This window comes from Myodes glareolus, chromosome 19 (genome assembly GCF_982192425.1).
Source record: "Myodes glareolus chromosome 19, mMyoGla1.1, whole genome shotgun sequence".
NCBI lineage: Eukaryota > Metazoa > Chordata > Mammalia > Rodentia > Cricetidae > Myodes > Myodes glareolus.
The window spans coordinates 35,511,892-35,537,743 of record NC_142044.1 but is presented as its reverse complement, the minus strand read 5'-3'; the positions used below and the strand labels follow the sequence as shown (position 1 = coordinate 35,537,743).

Below are 25,852 nucleotides of genomic sequence, written 5' to 3'. Positions count from 1 at the left end.
GACAATATAGGCCCCATCTTTAGCATAAAATGAGATAAAATCTTCACCATTGCATTCCCAGTCCGTTCCCTCCTCAGCAGTTTCTTTCCCATCTAGGTGTGTTATTGGAACAGGTGACAGCAGATGACCACGTAGTTTTCCTAAAGAACTAGCTTCATGACTTGAGGATGAAAGAAACAGTGCCAAATCTAAACAGCTTCTTAATCCTTTTGAGAATTCACTTCGTCTTTCAGACTAACCTATTAGTCAGTTTCTTTGACACCTGTGAGTAACAAACAATGAGTAACAGAGAATCATTGGCCCTGTGTGATATTCTCCAAAAACTTGGAAACTAATCAGTCATCACCTCCACCTAGAAAAAGGTGTGATAAAAGCTAGAAAAGCAGATCCTCAGATCCTGAGCTCCACTCAGGTTGCTGAGTCTGACTCTGTTTTGTTTTGTTTTGTTTTGTTTTGTTTTGTTTTGTTTTTTAATTAATTTGTTGGTTGGTTGGTTTTGTTTTGTTTTTCGGGACAGGATTTCTTTGTGAAGCCCTGGCTTTCCTGGAACTTGTTTTGTAGACCAGGCTGACCTCAAACTAACTCACAGTGATCTGTCTGTCTCTGCCTCCTAAAAGCTGGGATTAAAGGCATGTGCTGCACCACCTGTCCTGAGTCAATCTCTTTTTCTCCCTCTTTCCCTCCCTCCCTCGCTCCTCCCTCCCTTGCTCCTCCCTCCCCTCCCCTCCCCTCCCCTTCCCCTCCCTCTCTCAAGATTTATTTATCTATTATGTATATAATGTTCTGCCTATATGCCTAAAGAGGACACTAGATCTCATTATAGATGGTTGTGAGCTGCCATGTGGTTGCTGGGAATTGATCTTAAGGTCTCTGGAAGAGCAGCCAGTGTTCTTAACCTCTGAACCATCCGTCCAGCTCCTGAGTCAAACTCTTTAACTGAGCAGGGAGGTAACTAGCATTCATTTTACATCATCTTCTTCCCTTCTCTCTGCCCTTTCAAATCAAATGGAGGGTAATATATGGGTTTGGTTTTTCTTTTTTTTCCTTTCCCTTGCTTTTGCTTTTGAGGAGTTTACTAAATGCTGTTGCTAAATGCTTCCCTTTTATTTACTGAATTTTTTTTTAAGAAATTTGGGTGTTGATAAAATTTTTATTAGTGTCTTGCTGAATGAATGGTGTAAGTGATAAGATTGGTAAGCCCAGTGGGAAAAACATCCAGTGGGTCTCCATTGCAGGTATCAAAACAATGGGCGAGGAAAGAAAGTGGACTCCTCCTCCTCCTGTCTTACCCTAAAACACTCCCTGAAGCTCAGCAAGATGCAGTGGGGTAGATGAATGTGCTGTGATTGCAATAGTGACAGTTCTCTGCTTATTACTGTTTAGCAGTACTTTATAGCTCACTTTTTTCCCTTCGAGCCCATCCTTTTACATGTTTCAGAAATTTGTCTGCAGTCATAAAGATTCTAAATTTTAAAGGGATTTCAAAATATCCTTATCAATATGAAAATAATTGTTTTATCATTATCAAAGAAGAACTAAAATATAATACAATTTAAAATCCATTTAGAAAGGTGGGCATGTTGGTACATGCCTTTACTCTGACTCAGGAGTCAGAGGCAGGAGGATCTCTGTGAGTTGAAGGCCAGCCAGGTCTACACATAGAATTCCAGGCCTGCCAGGATTACATAGCATCTTTCCCGTCTAGGTGTATTAATGAGACTGTGTTTCATTAAAAAAAAAAAAATCATTGGGAACCTTCACAATGTTGTGTGTATCTTTTGTGCTCTTAATATCTATACTGTATTTCTAATTACTTCTCTTTTGTCTTGACCATTGTTTCAAAAGCTGAGGTCATTTTTGCAAGTAAGGAAATACAGCTTGGATCTGGCATCTTTGATCCTATATGCCTATCAGCTTAGTACAGCACTTGCGTATCTGGAGAGCAAAAGGTTTGTTCACAGGTAAGGCATTCATGAAGCTGCTGCACTGCCCACTGATTGGGTTGAGCAGTTCTAGAGTGTATTCACTCTTCTTACCCCTGATAGAAACAGCTATCAGGGATCAGGATAGGAAGGATTTATCTTGGTTCAGGGGGATCCTGGCCATTGTTGTGTGGAAGGAATGGCAGTAGAAACCACTCTGTCTGTAGTGTCAGTAACTAACCTAGAACCAGCTGACCAAGGTCTTCTGCAGTGATCCCATCTCCAAAAAGTTCCACAAACTCCCAAAGCAGTGCCACCATCAGCTGGGAACCAGGTGTTCAAACATATCTGCCAGGGTGCCATTTCAGTAACAAACAGTTAATAGTGAGAAACAAAGAAGAAAGTTACTTTGCACCCTTTACAAGATGTTTGTGTATCATTTGAACCTAGTGTTCAGTCATTAGAAAGTCATGGTGCTGCTGGTTGGTGGTGGTGCACGCCTTTAATCCCAGGACTTGGGAAGCAAAAGTAGGCAAATCTCTGTGAATTTGAGGCTAGCCTGGTCTACACAGCTAGTTCTAGGTCAGCCAAGGCTGCAAAAAGGCTACACAAGATTGTCTCAAAAAAAAAAAAAACCAACGTAAGAAAGGAAAAAAAGTCATAATGTTGAGACAGCTATGGTGTGACATACCTTTAATCTGAATAACTTGGGAGGCAGAGGCACGCAGATCTCTGTGAGTTTCAGGCCAGCCTGATCTACAGAATGAAACTGTATTGGGGTTGAGTGAAGGAGTCACAGTTTATTATCTCCTTCCATGGATTTGAGGCCAGCCTAGGCTGCATTGAGACTGTCTCAGTGTACCCCTGCAAGTGCTCACTGTGTCTCCTTTCTTGTATGATGCTTTCAAGAGATATGTTCATTCTCCAAACATAATCCACAGTCTGAACTTACAGAACAGTAAATATGTGGAAGTGGCCCCAAAGCAGACCTGAGACTGCAGAATATTTACATGTTGTGTGTGGCACTTGTCATTCTTCAAGAATGTTACTTAGAATTTGCAGCTTTGGGTTGGAACACAAGTGAAAGTTTCTATAATGTGTTTCCTAAGGATCATAGCAGAGTTACTGTTTTGATGTCCAATGTTATAGCAGACTGTATCATAAAAATTATGTAGAACAAGTGCTTGCGGGGAATTCTGTTTATGAAGATCTCCTGTTATGTTGACTGTGTATCCACTGCTTGTCAGTATAATGTCATTACTGTGTGAGTTTCTCAAGGTGATAAGTGTTTTCAGTGTTTGAGAAAGTATTTTACCATTATTCATAAGGATCATCAGGGGGGCTGGAGAGATGGCTCAGAGGTTAAGAGCACTGGCTGCTCTTCCAGAGGTCCTGAGTTCAATTCCCAGCAACCACATGGTGACTCACAACCATCTATAATGAGGTCTGGTGCCCTCTTCTGGCCTGCAGGCATACACGCAGACAGAATATTGTATACATAATAAATATTTTTTAAAAAGCATAAGGATCATCAACTCATTCTTGTAACTATCCTCTAGAGGAATACATATGAAGTGAAACGATCTATGTATCTCTTCATCTTGTGTATAAGCTGTCCTTCAAAATACCTGCCTGTATATCTGTATGTAATAATCATAAATTGATGAGATTTTGTTGTTGTTGTTGTTGTTGTTGTTGTGCTTACCTGTCCCCAATTTTTCTTCATCAGGGACATTGCTGCTCGGAATGTTCTGGTGTCCTCAAATGATTGTGTAAAATTAGGAGACTTTGGATTATCCCGATATATGGAAGATAGTACTTACTATAAAGGTGAGAATCCAGGGCAACAGCTGGGAAATAGGCTATGAATCTGTGTTATTTGAGTTTTATTAGGGGAAGTGTTGGTTTTTTGACAGGGTCTCATTATTGTAATCTGGACTGGTCTCAAACTCCTTGCCCTTCAGTCTACCAAATGGTAGAATAGGTATACACAAACAAAAGATTTTAATGCAAGGTGTGTCACAATGCATTTTCCTGAAGTCCAAGGCCAGTTTAGTAGAAGAAAGATGGCCTTGTCAGACAGTGGTGCTTGGACAATCTTAACCCAGACCTCACCTCAGAATAACTCTGAACAGCCTAAGACTTAGTTATAAGGCATCTAACTATAAAATATAGAAGGAATAAGATCTGGATCAATGATTTTGAAGTCATTTGTGGGCATGCACAGGGCTGTAAAACCTTTGCACTTTCCCAGGCTGTACATTTCATTCCAGGGTCATTCTGAGCCAGAGGAGTTGGTCAGGAGGCAGAGCATAGCTCCGGCTCCAGTTAGTAGCAGAACCCCAGTCAGTGGGTTTAAGCCCTGTTTATAAAGAATAGAATCCCTGAGCATGATTCGTTTTAGGATATAAGGTTTAATCTCTATGTGGTGTGTTTATGTATTTCCTGGGAGCAAGTTCTGTATCTGGGCCAGTTCAGAACATAACTTGCCCAGCAGAAATGGAATGTATATTCTTTACATGGGGCATTTGTAGAGCAAGGGTCCCAACTGCAGGTGAATGTGCTCCAGTACAATATGAAGCCCTGTGTAATGTGCTGTATGTTGTTACCACCACTCACAGATTCTTCCTGAAATGAAGAGGGGAAAGGCATCCAAATTTTCTGTTCCTACCCCATGCTAGCCACTTCTCAACTCTTAAAGCACCAAATAAATGTGTCATTCTTCCAAAGAAATGGATGCCTATGTGTCAGAGCTGATGCTTTTTATTTTGATGCTAAAAATCTTGGCTAGTTTTGTTAGGTCCTCAAGCAGCTAACAAAGAAAATTTATTTTCTAAAATTAATCTTCTAGCTTCCAAAGGAAAATTGCCTATTAAATGGATGGCTCCAGAGTCAATCAATTTTCGACGTTTTACCTCAGCTAGTGATGTGTGGATGTTTGGTGAGTATTTTTTAAAAAAAATAAATAAATAAACTTTGCTATATTATGCAAAATACAGCTTTCATCATCTCTTCAGATGAGCATCTCTTGTTAGACACTGCTACAGTGTCCTCTGTGACCAGTGTAGTCTCTCATCACTGCTCCTGCTGGCCTGCCTTCCCCAGAAGGGACAGCTGCCTGTGTTCCTCTTACTGATCTCTCATACTCTTCTACTGTCCCCAACTTAAAGGTTGTTCTTGCTCTGGGAGAGACTGCTGGCCCAGGACGTCTGTACTTCTTTCTCTTGTTCTGAAACCGCCTGTCTTCAGGCTTGGGAGCTGGCACTTTATCTCCTCTGACTTGGCATTCAAACATACCCCTCCCTGCTTACTCTGTGGCCTATATTGTATAGGTCTGCTTACACACTTTCTGTGATTGTAAACTGATTAACTCTTTTTACTGTCTCCAGAACTGTCTTTCCTGATGTTGGTCTTTCTGCATGGGAAGCCTGATTCTTATACTCTCTTCTCCAGCTGGACCCCATCTAATTTGAAATGTCCCCCTTTACAGGAAATTTAACAAAGCAGGTGTCTCTCTGTACTCTGCTTTTCCTTTTGTCATTGATACTCATCTGTTGCTCTTGTGGGTAGTCTTGAGTGAAATTATCTCTGTGAAGTTTGAAACTGCTCTGGAGGAGAAATACAATTACGCTTATTTAACTTCTATAAGTAAAATTAGCCTCATAGATATCAAATAAGTATTTTTACTTTTCCTTCTGTCTGAATGCTGTTGATTTTAATCCATTTAGTTCTTTGGCAGGGTTAGAAAGGCTCTGGGTCCATTCAGTGCAGGTGCAAGTTGGATTTGGCTGTCCAAACCACAAGGCAGATGCTCATCTTCTCAGAGGACCCTGTGCTTCCTAATCTAAATGCCCATTTCTGCACATTGTAGTATTTTTTAAATATCTTGAGATTTTAGAGTCAGTATTCATCAGGACAATTTTTAATGTAGCTGTACTTTTTGTCTTCATGTGAACTTTGTCAGTTTGATTTGTATTGTTACCTTCAATGTATGATTGTTTTAAAAGAATTCTTTTGGTAAGAATAAAATCTAAATAGTAAGAAAAGATTATTGCATAGCTACACTGGCAGTATTTTCCCATTTTGTCATATAAAATATGACAAATATATATATAAATAGTAGTGTTTACTATTTATAATAATCAGTGGCACCATAGATTGAATTTTTTGTTGTTGGTTGGTTGGTTTGGTTCTTCAAGTTTTGTTTTCCCTGGCTATCCTGGAACTTGCTGATAATACTGTGCTGGTTCCCAGTGAGGAACAGCTCTGTAGCACAGTTCTTGTTTTGTCTGAGACTCTTTAGAACTTTAGTTCTGTGAACTAAATTTGGGGTCAATTTCAGAATCAGATTCCAATGAACACATAATATCACTTGCCTCCGTAGAGTCTAACTTCACTCTGTCCAGTCTATACTTTCTTCCTAGGGCATCATTTGTAAATATGTGCTTAAGAATAGAAGTAAAAAAAAAAAAAAAACCTGTAACTTCCCTGGGTGATACACAGGGAAGGCTCCTTAGAATTGACCTATCCAGAAGGTACAAGAACTCAGAAGGGCTAGAATACAGACTGGCATTGGTAGGATGCTAAGAAAAAACCTGCACATCATTCCCCTGTATTGTTTCTCTATCTCATGTCACCACTGTAGTGTCAGTGCTGTTAGGTTTTTCATTTGTTTGGAAGATAAATTCTTTGGTGAATAAGAAGATGATTCTTATTCACCGGGGTTAGAGAGTAGGTGCACCTTCTGAGGTCCAGTATAGTCTTTTGTTTTTGTTTTTGTTTTTTGAGACAGAATTTCTCTGTAGTGTAGCTTTGGAGCCTGTCCTGGAACTAGCTCTTGTAGACCAGGCAGACTTCGGATTCACCAAGATTTGCCTGCCTCTGCATCCCAAGTGCTGGGATTAAAAGTGTGGGAGCAGCTCAGTCTTTAGATAAGATGATGTTATGTAAACAAGATGATAATTCCCATTTACATCTTGGTGAGGAATCTAAGTTTTCTTGAGCTCAAGACTTTAACAAATTAACACGGTCGTAAGTTGGTAGTGGGGCAGGTCTAAAAACCACTGGGGATTTGATTTTTGTTTTGTTTCGCACTGTTAAAACTGAGAACATATTACATTAGCTGGTGGACTACTTACTAATCCAGAGTTTTCAAAAATAAGCCACTGAGAAAGTTCTGACTCTTATGTTGTTCTTCGTGCCATTTGAACTAGCTGTTGCTATCCTCCTGTGTTTGGGCACTGACTTAATGCCTCCATCTTTTAGGCAAGTTGCCCAGATCTGTCAGCTGCCTATCTGGTCCCTGTAGCCTGGGCCTTTCTCTTTGGGTGCTGAGCTCACTGCACTGTTTTCGTTCCCACTCCGCAGGTGTGTGTATGTGGGAGATACTGATGCATGGCGTGAAGCCTTTTCAAGGAGTGAAGAATAATGATGTGATCGGTCGAATTGAAAATGGGGAACGATTACCAATGCCTCCAAATTGTCCTCCCACCCTCTACAGCCTTATGACGAAATGCTGGGCCTATGACCCCAGCAGGCGGCCCAGGTTTACTGAACTTAAAGCTCAGCTCAGGTAGGAGTGGGGCATCGAGGGCCTGGGGCGGGGGCAGGTTTGCTGCTTCTCCTCCTCTGCAGCCATAGCTCTGAGATGGTTGTCAGCATTTCTAAGGTGGAACTGCTTCTGCTGGACACAGATACTTTGAACTTTGATTTCTATGTTTTGTTAGAGCTGTTTGTGAATTAGATCTTTAGTTCTTACTAAAGCTCTGTTTATGATTCACTTCTTTCCCCTAGCTTCTGACTTAGGGCTTTCAGGCCTGTAATTATTTTGACCCAGCTTGTATCTCCAATCTCACATAACCCCTTGCTGGCACTTTGTGCACCAACTGCACCTGACTGATAATTCTCCTGCTGTGGCTCATGACATTTTCACATGCTGTATTCTTGATCTTCCTTTGCTACTTGATGAGTTGTTCCTGGTGAGTCTTCAGAATCTAGCTGAGATATTCCCTCATCTAATAAACCTCCCTCATCAACCCATCGCCCAAAGAGAGAGTCCTTACTTTGGCACCTTTGAGAACTTCCGCTGTTGTATTTAAAACATCTATTATTTGTTCAGAAATTTTGTGCCAGGCACTGGTAGGCACCAGGTCTCTAGGAGTTACCAGTTCCCGAGAAGCTCACACAAAAATCAGATTTGTGCTGAGACTACCTCAAAGAAGCATCTACAGACTACCTGATGGCTTATTTGTGTCCCTAGCATGACTCACCTGATAGTTGTCGCCGTGCCCTACTCATTTCTGCGTCTCTGTGCTGGGGTTAGGACTGGGCACCGAGTACCTGAATAAGGAGTTTGTTGAGTCTGTTTGGATGGAGCTAGAACTTTGATAAGATTGTGGTTTCATATAATTTGCAGGCATGTGCAGCTTGACCACACTTTGGCTCAGTATGTCTTGTCACCTTCTCCCACTTTTAGGGGATTTCCCTGAGTTTGAGTTGTTTACTTGTATTTTTTCCAAAAATATCTCCAACTGTAGCAGGCCAGAATATTCATCTAAACACCTTCTCTACCTCTCCTGTAGGACCTTAGGAGTTCAGTTGTTGAGGGAGATTCCTTGTGGGAGTATGTCAAAGAGATTAGGTATCATAGAAGGAGGCAGTTTATACAGTGAGCAATGTTTGCTAAGCACATTTGTGCCCTCAGCCTAGAGAGCTCAATAGTCGTACTGAGTAGATAGTGGCAGCTATACTCATTTAGTGCAGTGAGGCTCCATTCTACAAGACCACCTACTGTCTTGGTCCCCTCAGTGCATAGCCCTGGGTATGGTTATTCACCCTGCGATAGGTCTATATTGCCTTTCCGAGTTTCCTTCCACCTAAGTAACTGTTTCATTGTCTTTGTTCACTGTTATAGATGCTTTGCTCAACAGTTTGGCTGGTTGCTTTTTAACTCCTCTTTGATCTTGACAGATCCTGACCTTGAAATCTCCTCTTTCTGGTGGTTTATCCATTGCCTTCTCTACCAGCCTGATGTTCCTGCCTCCTTACTACCCACTATCTCCTTTCCGTACAGATATGATATTCCACCTTCTGTACTTAGACTGGCAAGTTCCCTGCCCCACTTCCTGAGTGCTGTCTGTATTATTCCCCACTGTCTGGCCCACTCATGGGCACTGTCTCCCCCTCCATCTATAGCTTTTGTCTTGCCTTCTCACAAGTCTCAAGTTTCCTCTGTAAGTTGCCTACAGGACATCATACTTTCTAAGAAGCAGAGTTGTACCCTCTCTAAGCCAGCTTCTCTCATACCCTCGGCTCCTTTTTGTCTATCTTGCACTAACTGGTTTAGTATGGCCTTCTAGAAAAGTGATGCTGCTGCTCAAGAAACTTCTACTGGCTTCTTATGACCTTTTGTGTCCAGGCACACATTTCGGACCTGAGAATATCTTGACCCCTTCCTCACACTCAGGCCAAATTCTCCATATACATGAAATGCCTCCTCTACCTGCAGGGCCTTCAGTTTTTTCTTGTCTTCTGGCCCTGGCCCTTCTGTTCTTCAAGTCCTTATAGCTCTTGGATTAGCCCTGCTCCAGCCAGCTGCACCTGCACTGCTCAGATGCTGGGCATGGGGCACAGATGATGGAGCGCTTTCCTGCCCTCGAGGAGCTCACAGTCTAGTATGTCTCCTTCCTACTAGACTGAGGCTCCTTGAGGACAGGGATCGTCATACTCACCTCCCACCAGGAGCACAGTGCACACGTGCTTCTACTGTAGCCATGGCTATCTTGTATGCAGTGAGCACATCTGCAGTAGAGTTGGACTTCACCTTTGGAACATTTGTACTATGACTAACATAAAACATTTATAGTATGTACTTTATAATGCAGTTTATTGCTTAGTTTTTTATAAGCAATGTGTCACAATAATTAAATGAGTTCTGCTATTGAGGTTTGTTCCATTTTTATTACAAAGCTTTACTAAAGAAGCAGGTAGCCCATTACCACACTGAGAAGTCAAATGTTTCCCAAATATAGCCCCTCGACTTCTTTCAAGCAACTCTTTGAGCAGATTCATTAGTACATTGTTCATAACTGACCTGTGCATTCCCTGTGACTGTGAGAACTAAGAAGGGCACCTGCAGGTGCTTGTCAGCCAATGCTTAGCAAGGTTTCTGGGCCAGATTTTTTTTGAGGGGGGGTCTCTGAGATCCAAGGAAGCTATCTTCTTTGAGTCCTTTTCCATGCTCATGGTGTGAACCCATGGGCATGCAGAATGAGATTAGCTGTTGGCATTTCTATAAGGTATGAATAGTTCCTCAATAGCAGTATTTTAACATGTTCAGTAAAATTTCTCATAAACCCCCAGCATTTTGTCGTCGTTGTTTTGTGACTGGCAAATATAATATGCATTAAACATTTGTATTGGAAAATCTTTTTTGTGCCAAGGAACCATAATAAATAGCTTTTGCAGCTTCTGCTCAAAATGAGCATTTTCTAGCAAAGATATCTTGGAATGAAGTGTCTGTGCCACATAATAAACAATTAGTTCCTTAAGTCCTTTCTAGACAATGAGGACAATAGACAAGCAAAACTATCAGTCTAACGTTGTACCGTAGCTCCTATAAACACACCAACACAGAGTTGAACAATGATCAATTTGGTAAATTTTCACAAGTTGAATATGACTGGGAACCAATGTCCAAAGATTCGTAGTCCAGAGCGCCACCAGAGTTGCCCTTCCTTGCTACTCTTCTGGCAGTGACTTCTTCTGCCTGCTTTAACCTTCATTCGTGTTCAGGGTATCAATAGGCACATAAGGTTTAAGGTTTTTCACTTGAAGCTTAGTTGTGTGGTCATTTGTGGTATTCTATAATCATGTCCCTTCACCCCGTGCCATTGTCACTGATATATAGAGTCCTGTTTTTGAATAGTGAATGTACCATTTTTAATTTGACCATCTTGTTGATGGTGGAATGATGCCGTAAAACAATCCCACATCAGTTCAGAAGAATGGATAATAAAATGGTTATTTATTTAAGGGGAAAACTTACAGATCACCCTCCTAAACAACAGTCCTCTGAGCACAAACAGGAACAGAGTCTGTCAGCCTGAATGGGAGCTGGAAACAAGAGAGCAAGCACACAGTTCTGCTGCTTTTTAAACTATAAGAGACCATGCCCATGTGGGCTGTTATCTTAAAGGCTATTGGCTGAAGGAGTAGAATGTGCTCCCACAGCACTGGAAGTTGGGGTGCTTTTCATTTGGGACTGAAAGACTAGTAACTCATGAGTACAGCAGTGTTTGAGCAGGAGGCTATGCTGTCAGTTGTATATTCTCTCAAGCTTGGGGCTGTACATGTGCTCCACACAGGTTGACACTGACAGTTTTCAAAATGAACATGCCACCTGCACTGCTCCCAGCAGTGAGCAGAACTTGAGTTGTAGTGGCAGTAGTTCTTCTTTTAGGTTTTGTTCTGTTTTTTAACCTTTGGAAACTGTCACATATCTCTAAGCAACCCCTGTTCACACAAAGTAGGAAGATGTAAGTGGCATGTAGAGCAATTTACCAGGAATTCTGTGTTGTAAAGAGCAAGTACTTGCTAAGTAAGGAAGTGTGTATTCTGAGCTGCTGTCACTGAGCTCTTAAAAAAGAACATATGTATTGATGTCAAGGCTTTGGCCTCTGCAATGAATTCATAGTCATGTCAAAAAGTGATGGTTATTGATCACTTTGTGTTAACTTTAGCATTGTGCCATAAACCATTATTGCTGCCCTTGCTGAGGGAGTAAGCATTGTCCCAGATGGTTTGTAAACCAAAAGATTAAAACTATAATTAGTTTGGGCTGTGGTGGTGCACCACTTTAATCCCTGCACTCAGAAGGCAGAGGCAGGCTGATCTCCGAGTTCGAGGCCAGCCTGGTCTACAGAGTAAGTTCCAGGACAGTGTCAGGACTATACAAGAGAAACCCTGTCTCAACTCCTTTCCCCTTCCAAACTTGACCTGAGCATAGGCTGCAATTAGGAGACCATCCAGAGGCCATTGCTGTAAGCTGTCCTACTACTTTGGTATCGTGTGGTTAGCAGGTGCTAAAGTGCTGTCTTTTCAGACCAGGAAGCAGGAAAAACAGGAGTTCAAGGCTACCCTGTGCTATGCAAGCCTGGTTCTGGTGGCTCACACCTTTGATTCCAGCACTTGGGAAGTTTATACCTTTAATCTCAACACTAGGGAGGTAGAGACAGGAATATAAGGCGGGTAGAAATGTGATCTTACCCCCACTCCCAAATCCGGTCTGAGAATTTGTAGAGGTAAGAAGTGACTTTAGCTGCTGCTTTCCTTTTCTGATCTTTCAGCTTTTACCCTTGATATCTGACTCCAGGTTTTTACTGATAAGACTATTTAGGGCCAGGCAGTGGTGGTGTACGCCTTTAATCCCAGCACTTGGGAGGCAGAGGCAGGTGGATCTCTGTGAGTTCGAGGCCAGCCTGGCCTACAAGAGCTAGTTCCAGGACAGACTCCAAAGCTACAGAGAACCCCTGTCTGGAAACCCCCCCCCAAAAAAAAAAAAAGAAAGACTAATTAGGATCCTGCCTCAGAATTCTTTAGAGTCTACTTCCTTCAATTTTTTGAAGGTTTTTATTTGGTTCTCCAGGGTCATAGGGTTGGAGAGATGGTACTTGTGGTGTGAGTGCCAGAGTTTAGATCTCCAGACTCAATCAAATAAGTATTGGTGGGTTCAGTAGCCTACTTGTTCTCCCAGTATACAAGAGGGAGACAAGACTCCCCAGAACAAATAAGCTGACTAGCTGAACCAACAAGAGACTCTGCTGTACTATAGGGTAGGGAGTCACTGAGGAAGATACTCACTATCAATCTTTGACCTTTGCATGTGTTTGAGTACACACATACACTCGGTATACACATATGTGCCCAAAATGTGTGTGTGTGTGTGTGTGTGTGTGTGTGTGTATGCACACACGTGCGTGTGCGGGCGGCATTTTCATGTTTATTCTAGATTAATTACATCCTGGACATTATAGCTAACAGGCTATGGAAATTCTAGATTCGGTTACATTCCTCTTATGGATGCTTAGATTGTGTTAGAAAGCATTACCGTGACTGATCTCACATTACCAACTCTCTGTGAGTGAGAGTATCACAGGTCAGTTTTCTTGCTCTTTCAGCTCTTCCTGGGCTGCTTGGAGTTCCTGTGTTTATGGCTAGCTCTAGGCTCTGTCAGAGATATTGCCAAAATGTCTACTCAGCAACTGAGCATGACTTTCCAACTTCCTTCTTTCTGAGATTCCTCCTTCATTTTCAATCAGCAGTTTGTTCCAGATTCAGCACTGTGGTTCTTCAAGCCCAGACGATGCAGGTCCACCTTTTAGCTATCTGCCATGAAAGACTGGGTCTGCCCAGCTACTAAAGTCATGCCTTTGCCACTGCTGGCTGTTCTGAACCACCAGTTGTTTCTTCTATTCAGAGTTCCAGTGTAATAATCTGGGTCCAAGAAAAACTTTCAGACACACTTGAAACCAGAAAGATACTGTGCCATATAAGCTGTTAATAGAAGAGCTTTTTAAAATAATAATAATAATAATAATAATAATGGAGCTAGAGAGATGGCTCAGCAACTGAGAGCACTGTTCAATTCTCAGCATCCACACAACCATCTGTAACTCTAATTCCAATTAACCTGACATCCCCTTCTAGCCTCCACAGGCATACACATGGTAAACAGGCATACATGCAGACAAAATGCCCATGCACAAAAAATAATAAAGTAAAAGAATTTTAATTAGAAAAAAAAATGAGGTGGTTAATACAGCAAGCAAACAGCAGACCCTGTTTCTCATTGTTTAAGTTACGTCATCTGAGAAGAGTCAGTTACCAGGTGCCAGCACTGCTGGAGCAGTGTGTGTGCTCTCATAAGCCCAGCTCAAGCTGTGGGCTTGTTTCCTGCAAGGACACCCCCGGTTTGTGGAAAGGTCAAGTCCATTCCTTTGTGGTGAGGCAGTGTTTAGTAACTGTAAGAGATTATGTTTCAGAACTGCTGTTCCTGTGAACTTGCCAGAGCAAGCCCTTCTCTCTAACCTTTCTCGTTGGATTTACTGCCGCTCTTTCTCTGGGTATTTTCAGACCCACTTAAATAACTACAGACCCAGACTGAGTTTGTATCCAAAGCAAATGTTGTGATCCCAACCCTTTGTTTTGGTGATTAGAGTTCAATCCTTTTTTTTTAAATATTAAATATTTCCCCCATATTAAATAAAGCAAAGTGTTTCCTATCTTTAAAAATAAATGTTTTATAATTTCAAAGAGAAGAGTTTGTACCACAGTAATCCATAGCAACCCATCGGATAGGTACTACCAAGATGAAGTGGGACCAAGGATGGCACATGCGAGGCCTTGGACTCTATCTCCAGCATCACAAAAGAGTGAACAGGAGGTGTAAAAGTTCCTTCTTTTCTAGCGGCTTTAAGACAGGAGGAGTATAGAACCAATTTGGATTTATTTGTATGTTTGTCTTTCAGTCTTGTGTTTCCCCGTCACGGCGCTCTTCTTGATTGTGCATGATGGAACAGCTTGCTGGGGAGAATAGCTCCCCACTGTTGACTTTTTCTTTGAGACAACCAAGGAATTTGTACCCCAGCCACCAAGACTGAGTGGCCTTCACCATTTGTGAAACATCCTTGAATAGAGACTTGGCTTTTTGTCCTGGAAACAAGGGCCTAGCAGACCACTTCATTGTTCTGTGTCCATTTGATTGTTCCAGAAGGTGAAATTAAGATTGCTGTGCTTGTCTGCCAGTGGGGTTGTGAAGCCAAAAGAAGTCAGAACAATTCGTATAGTCTCTGTGGCCTTGACAGGGAGTTGGCTGCTTTGGAGACTTTTCTCTTCTCAAGTGAAGAAAACAAGAAATAAATTTAATATTAAATAAAATTCTCATTTCCCCTTTCCTCTTTTCCTACCTGTGGCCTACAAATAAACAGGCGTAATCATCAGATTTTCAAAGTGACAAGTCTCAGCTTTTCTTGTTCTATCCATTTGCAAACTAACAACTTGTAAACCTCCATGCAGGAGAATCCTGGCTCATTGCCCATGTATATTCGGCAGCTAAAAGCTTCTCAGTGGAATGTATTACTATTCAAAATATTGTGAGTTTGGGAAAATATGCTGCAGTTTGACCTCCATGACCCTACACGTCCTCCTTTGCTGTCTTAACTCTTAGCAGCTGCAGAGAGTAACTCTGTAGGCCTATCTGTGGGCTACCACCCAGCGTCAGACAGTTCCTTAGGGTTTATTTATATTCCTGACTTCTCTGAACAACAAGTTATGGATTCTCAGGAGCTTTTGACATTCTATTTCTGGTATGAGAAGTGAATGTTAAGATGGAATAAATAGCTTCTCAGCTATCTTTGCACTCTTGGAGACAAAAGTCTGACGTGGTTGATCACACTTTGGAGCCTCACTAGTGTGCAGATACTCTTTAGTTGCCCAGGAGGGTTTAACCCATGATGGATTAACACAGAGAGCTTACACTGTATGATTAAACACTGAAAGGAAGATTCAGGCAGTACATTCAAGGTGTTCAGAGAAAGGGGACAGTAACTATAGACAGAGGAGCTGGCCTGGTAGGACCTGAGAACATCCTTATAGCAAGGCACCTCACAACACCTGTTTGAGGTCTCAGCAAGTGGGTAGACAGTAGACCAGGTAACCTATTTCATAAAGCATGTAAAATAGAAGGCCATGGTATCTTTCCATTGCTTGAAAGAAAGGTCCCACTTAGCCTTCTTGTTGTCTGCCTATATTTTAGTTTGGTTCAAGAAGTAGAAGAGCCGGGCAGTGGTGGTATACACCTTTAATCCCAGCACTCGGGAGGCAGAGACCAGCGAATCTCTGTGAGTTCGAAGCTAGCCTGGTCTACAAGAGCTAGTTCCAGGACTAGCTTCAAAGCAACACGGAGAAACCCTATCTTGGTGGGGAGGGGGAGTAGAAGAAAGTACTTTAAAATTTTTTTGTTAAATTTTTTACCTTGATTTTGTTGGGTTTTTTTTTTTTTTTTAAGCTATAACGTATCAGGATCTGTTATCTGGTGTTGGTGAAAGAGAACAAGACTCTGGAGATCTTACCAGAATGTGCTCCTCTATGGTTTTAAACTGGGCCTCTGTCCCATTGACCACCTCCAAGAAAATGGTCTCTAATTGTCTGTGAGCCCAGGTTAGGGCTCCCTTTCCCAGACAAGGACCTACTCTACACAGGTCTTCACTCATTCCTACACACGCCCTCCCTTAGCCTTGGGGAGGCTGTGATCTGGGAAACTAAGTTGAGCTGCCTATATTCCCACTGGGGAGCTCATGAAGCCCAGTGAAGCCACACTAGCTCTTGCTGAGGTCACAAATGTTCTGCGTGTGGCAATGCATTTAAAGGAACATGTCAAAGGCTATGTAGCAGGCCTGTGAAAGTTAACTGCAGACTTAGAGATGGGAATATGGATGAATTTTCCAAGACATGGTTGCCCTTTTATACTTCAAACACTAACTGTATTTTGATCCTTGTGGACAAGGTAGCCATTGACTGCTGGGGAAATTATTTGATGAGCAGTTGTCATAGTTTTATCTGCTTAAAAAAAGTTTCTCAGGTTTCAGAGCTCTCTATGGATAGCCTGTAAAGAAGGGAGTACTTAAGATTGAACCCAGGGCCGTGTACATTTGTAGGCAAATGCTCTTCCACTAAGCTGCATCCTGTGCTGCTGAGAACTTTTTAAATTTAAAGGTAACTTGATGTGTATGTGTTTGTTCCACTGTTCCTCCTAACTGATGCAAAAGGAAATCAGAGTCTTCTTGGAGGAAGGATGGGCCTCATGACTGAAACTTTTTTAAAGAGGCAGTGGATCTTTTCTTTGAGAGCAGTTCCATTTCCTTTGAGGAGGAAACCTTTAGCATGCAGTGATGGCTTGCTGACTCAAGGCCAGCTATGGAATGATTTTGTCTGTCTGTTCCTGATTTGGGAGGTGACTGAGAAGAGCAGGCTCCAGCCTCTAGCCAGCAGGAATGTCTTTTTAAACAGTCAGGCAGATTCCCAGATTAGAAGGAGTCTATGCAGCTGATGTCACTATTTCCTGAGTAATTCTGGGTGGTTATTCACTGTATCTGGCTGCCAAGGGCCAGATTCTGTGAATGAGCCTCATTATTAGGACTCCAGGTTGCAGGCATGGAGGGAAGAACTGATTGTTGCCACAGTTAAGACGAAGATTTCAAAGACCTGCCGCCTACCGAGTCCCAAGGAGGCGGTGGGGAGTTAGGGGGGCTGGCCACGCTCCCTGGCCTGCATTCTGAGGCCTTTACAGGATGGCACACAGCCAGGACTGAGACACCGCCCGCATTGCCAGGGAGGCCGCAGTGCAGCCTGGTGGTGGTAAGTGGGGGCATTTCCAGCTTAGAGCAGGCAGTGCTTTAGAAGCACCTGTAAGTACTGTTGCAGTTTTCCTTGTTTTCTTGATATAAAAATTAGTATACTATTGTACTGAACTAGTCGGGAGATCTTGGCCCCTTGCATAGTTGATCTCCATGTGCTGGTGAGTCGGAGTTATGTGGGAGTCTGCTTTCACGCAGTCTGCCAGAGACATGTAGCTACTTGATACAGAGGTGCTTGGACTCTCGGGGTCCTTCTGTTCTGCACAGAATAAACCCCAGTGTGCATTCAGTTCATCTTGCTTGACCTTTGTCTCACCAGGGTCTTTTTCTTACCAACTCTCTTTCTTAATTTTGACTGTTATTTAAGTGCTCTTACCAGTTTATACCATGGCTGTTCTAGAATCCTTTTGTGTAGGGTTAGAAACCTGATCCCCTGTGTATATAGGCTCTTTTCTCTGTGACTATCTTCTGCTGAGATTAATTGGTGTCCCATAGATGAGTGGGGTGGGTGATTGGCTGTCAGCTCCCCTTAACACAATGTGTTGTTTCTCCAGCACAATCCTGGAGGAAGAGAAGGTGCAGCAAGAAGAACGAATGAGGATGGAGTCCAGAAGACAGGCAACTGTATCCTGGGATTCTGGAGGGTCTGATGAAGCACCACCCAAGGTAGCTGTCATCCCTGCCCCAGCTTAGAGAGTTCTCTTGAACCAAGTCCTCTTGGACTGCAGTCTGTGGGAGTAGACACTGCTGTCTGTGTGACCAGCCGCTAAGTCATGGAAGGAATAGGCACTGGAATGTACTCGCCCTCCTCTCTGTAGATTGCTCGATGTGCAGCTTACCCTGTCAAAGCTGGGGAAGGCAGAGACTATGAGAGACTTGATGTGAAACTGCCTTTCCCTCTTCTTGGTGCTTCTTGGTGCTTGCTAAACTTCTTGGAAATTTAGATGGGACTTACCTTTCTCTTGTTGCCAAGAGTACTACAGACCTCACAGATAGTCAGGGTTCAGACACAAGACTAGGAGCTGTTAGTGGTTCACACCTTTAATCCCAGCACTCGGGAGGCAGAGGCAGGTGGATCTCTGTGAGTTCGAGGCCAGCCTGATCTACAAGAGCTAGTTCCAGGATAGGCTCCAAAACTAAACTACAAGAAAAAGAAAAGAAAAAAAAAAACATAAACAACAACAGACGAGGCCACGGGCACTAAGGGTTTGCTTTATTTCAATGAAGCACACTTCCACCCACCTGTACCGCTTTTGCTTTGGTTTTGCTGGAGCTTTATATGCTGCTTCTGGGTTGTGGCTGCTGGCTAGGTATTGGAGGGTGTGCTGGATTTGCTCTCGAGCCTGTGTCATGCTTGGGAACCTGACCTTCTCTTATCATCTCCAGGTTTTTTCTTTCCTCTAATCTGGGGAGGAAAGCTACTGCCTTTTTACAATGTCTGGGCAGCAGTTGAGGTTTGGGACCCAGATGGCCTTTGTCACTTTGCACACAGTAAAAAAGTCTTCACTTTCTTTTGATTTTGGATGGGGTAGACTCTTCATACACCTACTTGAATAAATAATCCAATTCAGACCTGTTCCCTGCATATGATATACTTGATTAGCTAAAAATATAGTTTTACACCACTTCATTTCTTTTGAAAAGTGGGAATCTGATAACAGAGGAACTGTTTGAGTATTGTACCAGGTGTTTTATCATGGTGTCTGAAATCATGGTGATCGTATGTAGTGAACCTGGCACTCCCAGGAAGTGAGCATAGGTGATGAACTCAGCTCAGTCCACAAGGAGCCTCATGGACCTAGTTCTTCACAGAGGGCAAAACCTACCACCTGAGAGGATATGACTTTGAAACAGGCATTTAAGAACCAGATATTGTTTCCAATTTAACAACAATGCTTTTTCCTTACCTATAGAAAGACACCAACACTTCATCTTAGAACTTACAGCCCTCTGTGGGCTGTTTACCATTTGTCTGTGAGTTTTTCTTTTCTTTTGTCTTAATTTGATTTGGGAAATTTTGGTTTTTGCCACCTGCCTTAGCCTCCCAATTTTCTGCTTTAATTCTGTGTCAGCTGCAGAATAGTCCCGTATCGGGAGGCAAGAGAAATCTCATCACTTAGTTCTCAGGCCTGGGGTCAAGCAAGTCTCTTCATCTGAGGCTTGACTAGTAACAGTCTATTGACAGGGTGCATTATTCTAAACCACATTCTCTTAGTTTATAGAACGGAGGTGTTAGTACTCCTGCCTCTTGGAGACGTTGGAAATGCACCAGTGGCACTTCTCTAAGCTAAGAGTAGCTCTGCCACAGAGTCCAGACTGCCAGTGCCTAGGTATCTAACTTTTCCTAATAATCTGTTGGGTTTTGGTTTTCTTGGTTTGTTTGGTTGGTTTTTTTTTTTTTCTTTTTTTGTTTTTTCAAGACAGAGTTCCTCTGTGTAATGGTCCCGACTGCCCTGGAACTCGCTCTGTAGACCAGGCTGGCCTCAAACTCAGAGATCCGCCTACTACTTCTTTCTCCCAAGCACCACCACTGCTCGGCTGTGTTGGTTTTTAATAGTTTTATTTTGGCATATTTATTTTAACTTAGGCTCATGTGGTAGAGATAGTTTGACTTCTTTTAGATCTTAAGTAAAAAGACTAACTCATAAATTTTTAAGTATTCTTCTTGTATGTACTCAATTCTCTCACTGGTGGTGTTTCCAAATTCACATTCTGAGGCATTCTTCACAATTCTCTCTCCCCCTCCCCCATTTATTTGTTTAAAACAGAGGTCAGTAAATGCTGCCTGATCCAGTTCATTGCACTTTTGTTGGAATACAGCTTCATGCACTCATAGAACTATTCCGTAGGCCTTTGAGACCAAAGCTGGAATCCTAGTCACACCAAGAATTATTTCCTGTTTTACTGCTTTGATGGTTGCATGAGTGTGGCTATCAGTCAGTGTCACCAAACTTCACCAGTGTATACCATATCCCACCACCGCCATGCTCCAACACTAAGAAAAGCTTACAGTTTATAGAAGAATGGCTCTGATGAAGTTGTACAGTGTTGAGTGAAGGACTATCTAGCATGCAGAAGAGAAACATGTTCAGATTGGTGGATTTGGTAGATATTTTCTCAAAAAGTAAAGGGGTAAAACTTTCACTTCAGAGAAAATCATTCCTAAAACTTTAATTTTCAAGCAAAAATTCTAATTTTGAGTGACTTAGCACCTTGACCATGATAATTTCCAGGTTGATAGGCTATTTTGAAGGTATCACAGCAACATTAACATGCGATTATTAAAAGTTATTGTGTTAGCCGGGTAGTGCATGCCTTTAATCCTAGCACTTGGGCGGCAAAGTGAGTTCAAGGCCAGCCTGATCTACAAGAGCTAGTTTCAGGACAGGCTCCAAAGCTACAGAGAAACCCTATCTCGAAACCCCCCCCCCAAAAAATAAAATTTTTGTGTTAACTTCCTGGGAGATATAGCCAGACATCTGTTCAGTTCAGAGAGGGGTTCAGTGTTCAAGTTCAGCTTGCTAGACCAGGTGATGTATTGATCTTGCAGAGCATGGGGAAGGGCTGCTTATAGAAGTATGGATGATCCCAAAACAGCCGTAAACCAAGTCTCTCACCATCATGGAAGCTGCGGCTTGGAGCTCCCCCAACTTCAGTTAACCTTCCATGCTATATTCTCTAAGGCCATGTGCAGCTAGAGCTGAATTATATATACCTAGCAGGAAGGTGCAGAGGGAGTGGCTGGTATCTCAGGTAAGAGTCTATGACTTGTCAACCCATTGTTTGAAGGTATGTCAACAAGTCAGATCTTAAAGAACTTGTGCAAGTAGTCACAGCTACCCTGATAAAGGTTTGCTTAAAGGGCAGTGTTTCACAACAGAAACATGTACATCCTGCCTTCTATAATGTATCACACTGAGGTGATCTGCATAGCTTAGTGAACCAGTGCTTTCTGGATGGCTTGGGAGATGTGACTGAATCACACATGGACGAATAGTTCATCCAAGAAGCAAAGTGAGGTGGTTCATTCCACATCCTAGGGCTAATGTAGAAGATAATCATATTTGAGGTCAGTTTGGACTACATATCGAGACCTTATCTCAAAAAACGCAGGCCAGAGTTACAGATTTTTAATGTAGCAGATTACTGATGAGATTCCACACTGGCCCTTAGTTTTAAGAAACATTTGGTTAGTGATTTGAGGTGTGCTGTTAGGAAAGAATATACACAATTGTGCTGAAAATTTTGGGGAGGGAGGCTTTCCTACCTGGGGATGTGTTTCTCAGTGGTAAATCACATGCCTGATATATGTGGACCAGGTTTCATCTCCAGCACACAAAAAACCATTTCTAGTTGCATAACTGTGTGAGGTTTGGTTCTCTTTACAACCGCCAATATTCGGGAAAGGTAATTAATGAACTGTGCAAAGCGGCAATTGTGTTAATATGCACAATAGAGTTGGTTCTGTCTCACTGCCTAGAAATACACCTTAGACTTCCATTTCTGTGACAGCAATTGTGGCCAGCAGAACTCTTCACAGAATCCTGCACACCCCTGAGGGAAAATACCAGCCAGTTCCATAGCTCCAGCTTTGATCATCACCTTTTTGTCCCTTACCTTCCTTTACAAGAGAGAATTCATCAAAAATCCCTCACTTTTGTGTTTTTCTGTATGATAACCCAAGTTTACCTTGAAAGCGGTAGTAAAGAGACCTTGCTCGTCCACAGTGCATAGCAAGTGACACAACTCGAGAAAATGGCTCTGTCCTGTCCTGTCTCACCTACCTGTCAGGAGCACAAGGCCTAAGAAGGAAACTGGTACATGTAGAGGCCTGAGGCGGATCTGCCCTAGCGTCTTACTTTCTTTAAGAATGTGACTCATGCTGGAGAGATGTCTCAGGAGTTAAGAGCACTTACTACGTTTGGAAAGGACCTGGGTTTGATTCTCAGCACCCACATGGCAGCTCACATTCATTGATAACTCCAGCCCCCTTCTTACTCACAGAGATACCAGACATGCACATAGTGCACATGCATATATGCAGGTGGAACAGTCATATACATAAAATAAATCCAAAAGATAATTTAAAAGAATGACTGACTTTTATGATGTTTAGTAGAGGTTTTGCCTTGTTCAGGTTGATTCTTTCATGTTAGTTTTAATTTGGTGAGGCATAAATGTATTTGTTAACAGAGTAGAATTATGCCACAGAAGATGTGGGGTTACTACTTTTGTTGACTGTGTGAGCCTTTTTGCAGCACCTGACTATTCTGAGCCTATTTAAAGTACAGGGTAAGGATGGTGCTATAGCTTTAGAGTATTGTTGTTGGCAGAATGATCCATTCAGTGTATGCAGGATACACTGCATAAGCCACAAGTGTGTGGTTTTCATGTGTTTTACATGCTACTTTGTACATTTAAGTGGATATTATCATACTACTGTTGCCTCATCTCGGCTTCAGGAGCCTGTCCCACACAGTTAATACATCAGTCTTTTAATTACTACCTTCCTGGGCTGTTTGATTCTGTTTATCCACTCATCAGTTGTCAAATATTGCTTCTCTTTTCTAGCTGTTATGAGCAGTATTCCAAGAACACGTGTGTGTTGTTATGTGGGCCTAATTCCTCATGTCTTTGGTGGGTTTGCTGGCTCTTATAGTAATTCTATGTTTTGTTTTCTCGGGGATCAGTCTGGTGCTCTACTTATCAGTTGCTTCTTTTTATGTTTCTAGCGTTAGTACACTAAGCTAATTCTCTACTGTTCTCGCTTATTTGTGTTCTTTATTACTATCCTGGAAGTCATAATATAGTCACTCATCGTGGCTTGAAATTGCCCAAAGGTGCTGGGCATCTGTTTTGGGGTCAGTCTGTAGTCTTTTTGGATCTGTTCTGTGTTGCCAGCTTTGTCTACTTAAATTAGATGGCTTGTTATTTTAATACTCACCTGTGGAAACTCCGTTGCTCTAAGTTTCTGAGTCTTCAGCGTGACTTTTCTCCTATGTTGCTACATGTAACACAAGTTTTAGTTTGATTACATAAATTTTATATTTGATTTTCCTTTTATCCATTGAGTTTTTAGTGTCATAACTAAGACACCGTTGCCCTTCCTGCTCCCCATTAGATGACTGACAAGATTTATTCCTGCTGGGCAGTGGTGGTGCACGCCTTTAATCCCAGCATCAGGAGGCAGAGACAAGTGGATCTCTATGAGTTCAAGGCCAGCCTGGTCTACAGAGCAAGTTCCAGGACTGGTTCTGTAGCTACTGAGAAACCCTGTCTCGAAAAAGAAAAAAAAAAAAGATTCATGTTCCCTTTTAATGCTGTTACAGCTTGACCTCTTAGATTTAGACTTGAATCAATTTAAGTTAACTATCAGGTAAGTTGTGGGAAGACTCTTCCCTTGCTGAAGTGTCTTGGTTTCTTTTGATTATTCTTTTCAACCGTGTTGTATTAGCAATATCTTTACTGTAGACATTGCTTTTTCAGAATCAGGAGACTCATCATTACGATGCTTTTTTCATTTGTTCACAGCCCAGCAGACCTGGTTATCCTAGCCCAAGGTCCAGTGAAGGATTTTATCCTAGTCCACAGCACATGGTCCAGACCAATCACTACCAGGTATATGAGTTGTCACAGATATATAACATGTTACTTTGCTCATCAGCACTTATGTGGTGGGAAGAAGCTTGAATTCATTTCTGTTTTTTGGTTTGTCTTCTTTTTTTTTTAAATTTATTTATTATGTATACAGCATTCTGTCTGCATGGAAGCCTGCAGGTCAGAAGAGGGCACCTGATCTCATTACAGATGGTTGTGAGCCACCATGTGGTTGCTGGGAATTGAAGTTGGGACCTTTGGAAGAGCAGCCAGTGCTCTTAACCTCTGTGCCATCTCTCCAGCCCCTTGGTTTGTCTTCTTATTTTCATGAGTGGAAAATAAGAAACTAGTCACCGTGGTCTTTGCCTTGACTTTAATGCCTTCCCAACCTCCCACAGACCCACAACATTCATCAGTCACATCTCAAAGCAGGCAAACCAGCACCCGTGGTTGTTTGTACTTAGATCCATTCTCTCCTACCTGCCACTAAGGGACAAGGCAGAGCTAATAGTGAACTGTAGTTTCTCCAGAAAACAAAAGTAAAGCACAAAAATAAAGTGAAGGTGAATGAGATAGACAGCCTGCTGATGAGTGTGTGGAGGAGTGCTGGGTTTGGAACAGCCATCCAGGAGCAGAAGGACACTCAGTGACATTGAACTGTAACACCTGGATAGGCCCCATTGCTGATGAATGCCAACACCAGTGTTTATACACATACCGTGGCCCTATTCTTTAGAGGGCATCTTTGTGCCCTTCCCAGCCAGTCAGCCTAGCTCTTGTAACCAACTCCTTATCTCCTGGGATATGCTCAGATTCGTTGTCTAATGCAGAAGCAGAAAATTACCTTGCCTGCAAGTTTCTTTAAGAACCCATTTCTGAACTGGAAAAATGCCTCAAAGCATGGTACTCTTGCAGAAGACTCTAGTTCAGTCCCAGCATCTACATCAGTCAGCTCACAACTGTGTGTAACTTCACCTTCAAGAGGATCTGATGCCTCTGGCCTCTGTGGGCACCCCTGTTCTGATGTGCACACCCACACAGAAACACATATATATGTATGTTTTTAAACACATGCGTAAGTTTTAAAATAATAGAAGTAAAAAAAAATTATCTTAAAAAACAAAACTCAGTGGAGCAATGGTGACACATGTCTTTAGTCCAGCACTCAGGGAACAGGCAAGTGGGTCTCAAAATTCAAGGCTACTCAGGGCTACACAGAGAAATCCTATTTCAAAAAAACAAATTAAAAAAAAAAAAAGGCTTCATTTGTGTGCCCTGTCAGCTTCCTTCATTTCTGAGCCCCTGGTCACTTTCTTCCATGTTTATTCTAAGTTCAAAGTTGACAGTGTTGGTTTTCTGATCATTTCTCAGTATTCTGCTTTTATCCTGTACTTGAGGACCCTTGTGATTATATTGGACCCATCCAGATAATCTGAGTCTCCATTTGTGTCCATGATTTAGAGGCACATCTATAAGGTACTTTTTGTCAGGTCAGAGTATAGACATGTTCAGAGAATCAGAGCTCTGCTCTGGAGCCTGTTCTGCCTACTGTGGATGTTCTCCTCAATAGGAGTTGTTTGGCACTGTGCATCTATCAGAAACTCTGTTCTATCAGAAGCTTACACTGCTTTCTGAATCACTCACAGGTATCTGGCTACCCAGGTTCCCATGGAATCCCAGCAATGGCTGGCAGCATTTACCCAGGTCAGGCATCCCTTCTGGACCAGACAGAATTATGGAATCACAGACCTCAGGAGATGTCCGTGTGGCAGCCCGGTGTGGAGGTAATGGGGTGTACTTGGCTATAGCGAGTTAACAGACAAAGTGTGGTTTAAGTCACCTGTTATTTATAAATCTGAAGTTGCTTGATTGTGGCTATTTAATTCTAGAACCTATATACCCCACTTAGCCACTTAAAGC

The 25,852-nt window shown here is 42.3% G+C and overlaps 1 protein-coding gene across 13 annotated transcripts in view; it reads left to right on the top strand.

Moving 5' to 3' along the window:
* The window catches only part of Ptk2 (protein tyrosine kinase 2), a 192,908-nt gene that overhangs the window by 138,794 nt on the left and 28,262 nt on the right, over nucleotides 1-25,852 (top strand). For 12 of the 13 annotated variants that reach the window (XM_087898836.1, XM_087898840.1, XM_085678897.2 and 9 more), the window contains 7 exons: nucleotides 1,846-1,961; nucleotides 3,652-3,752; nucleotides 4,774-4,863; nucleotides 7,290-7,494; nucleotides 17,890-18,001; nucleotides 23,867-23,953; nucleotides 25,579-25,716. In XM_087898836.1, coding sequence (XP_087754962.1) covers nucleotides 1,846-1,961; nucleotides 3,652-3,752; nucleotides 4,774-4,863; nucleotides 7,290-7,494; nucleotides 17,890-18,001; nucleotides 23,867-23,953; nucleotides 25,579-25,716 — 849 coding nt within the window. Of the gene's footprint in view, nucleotides 1-1,845; nucleotides 1,962-3,651; nucleotides 3,753-4,773; nucleotides 4,864-7,289; nucleotides 7,495-17,106; nucleotides 17,337-17,889; nucleotides 18,002-23,866; nucleotides 23,954-25,578; nucleotides 25,717-25,852 lie in introns of those variants that run through there. The other variant, XM_085678899.2, reaches the window with a different exon arrangement.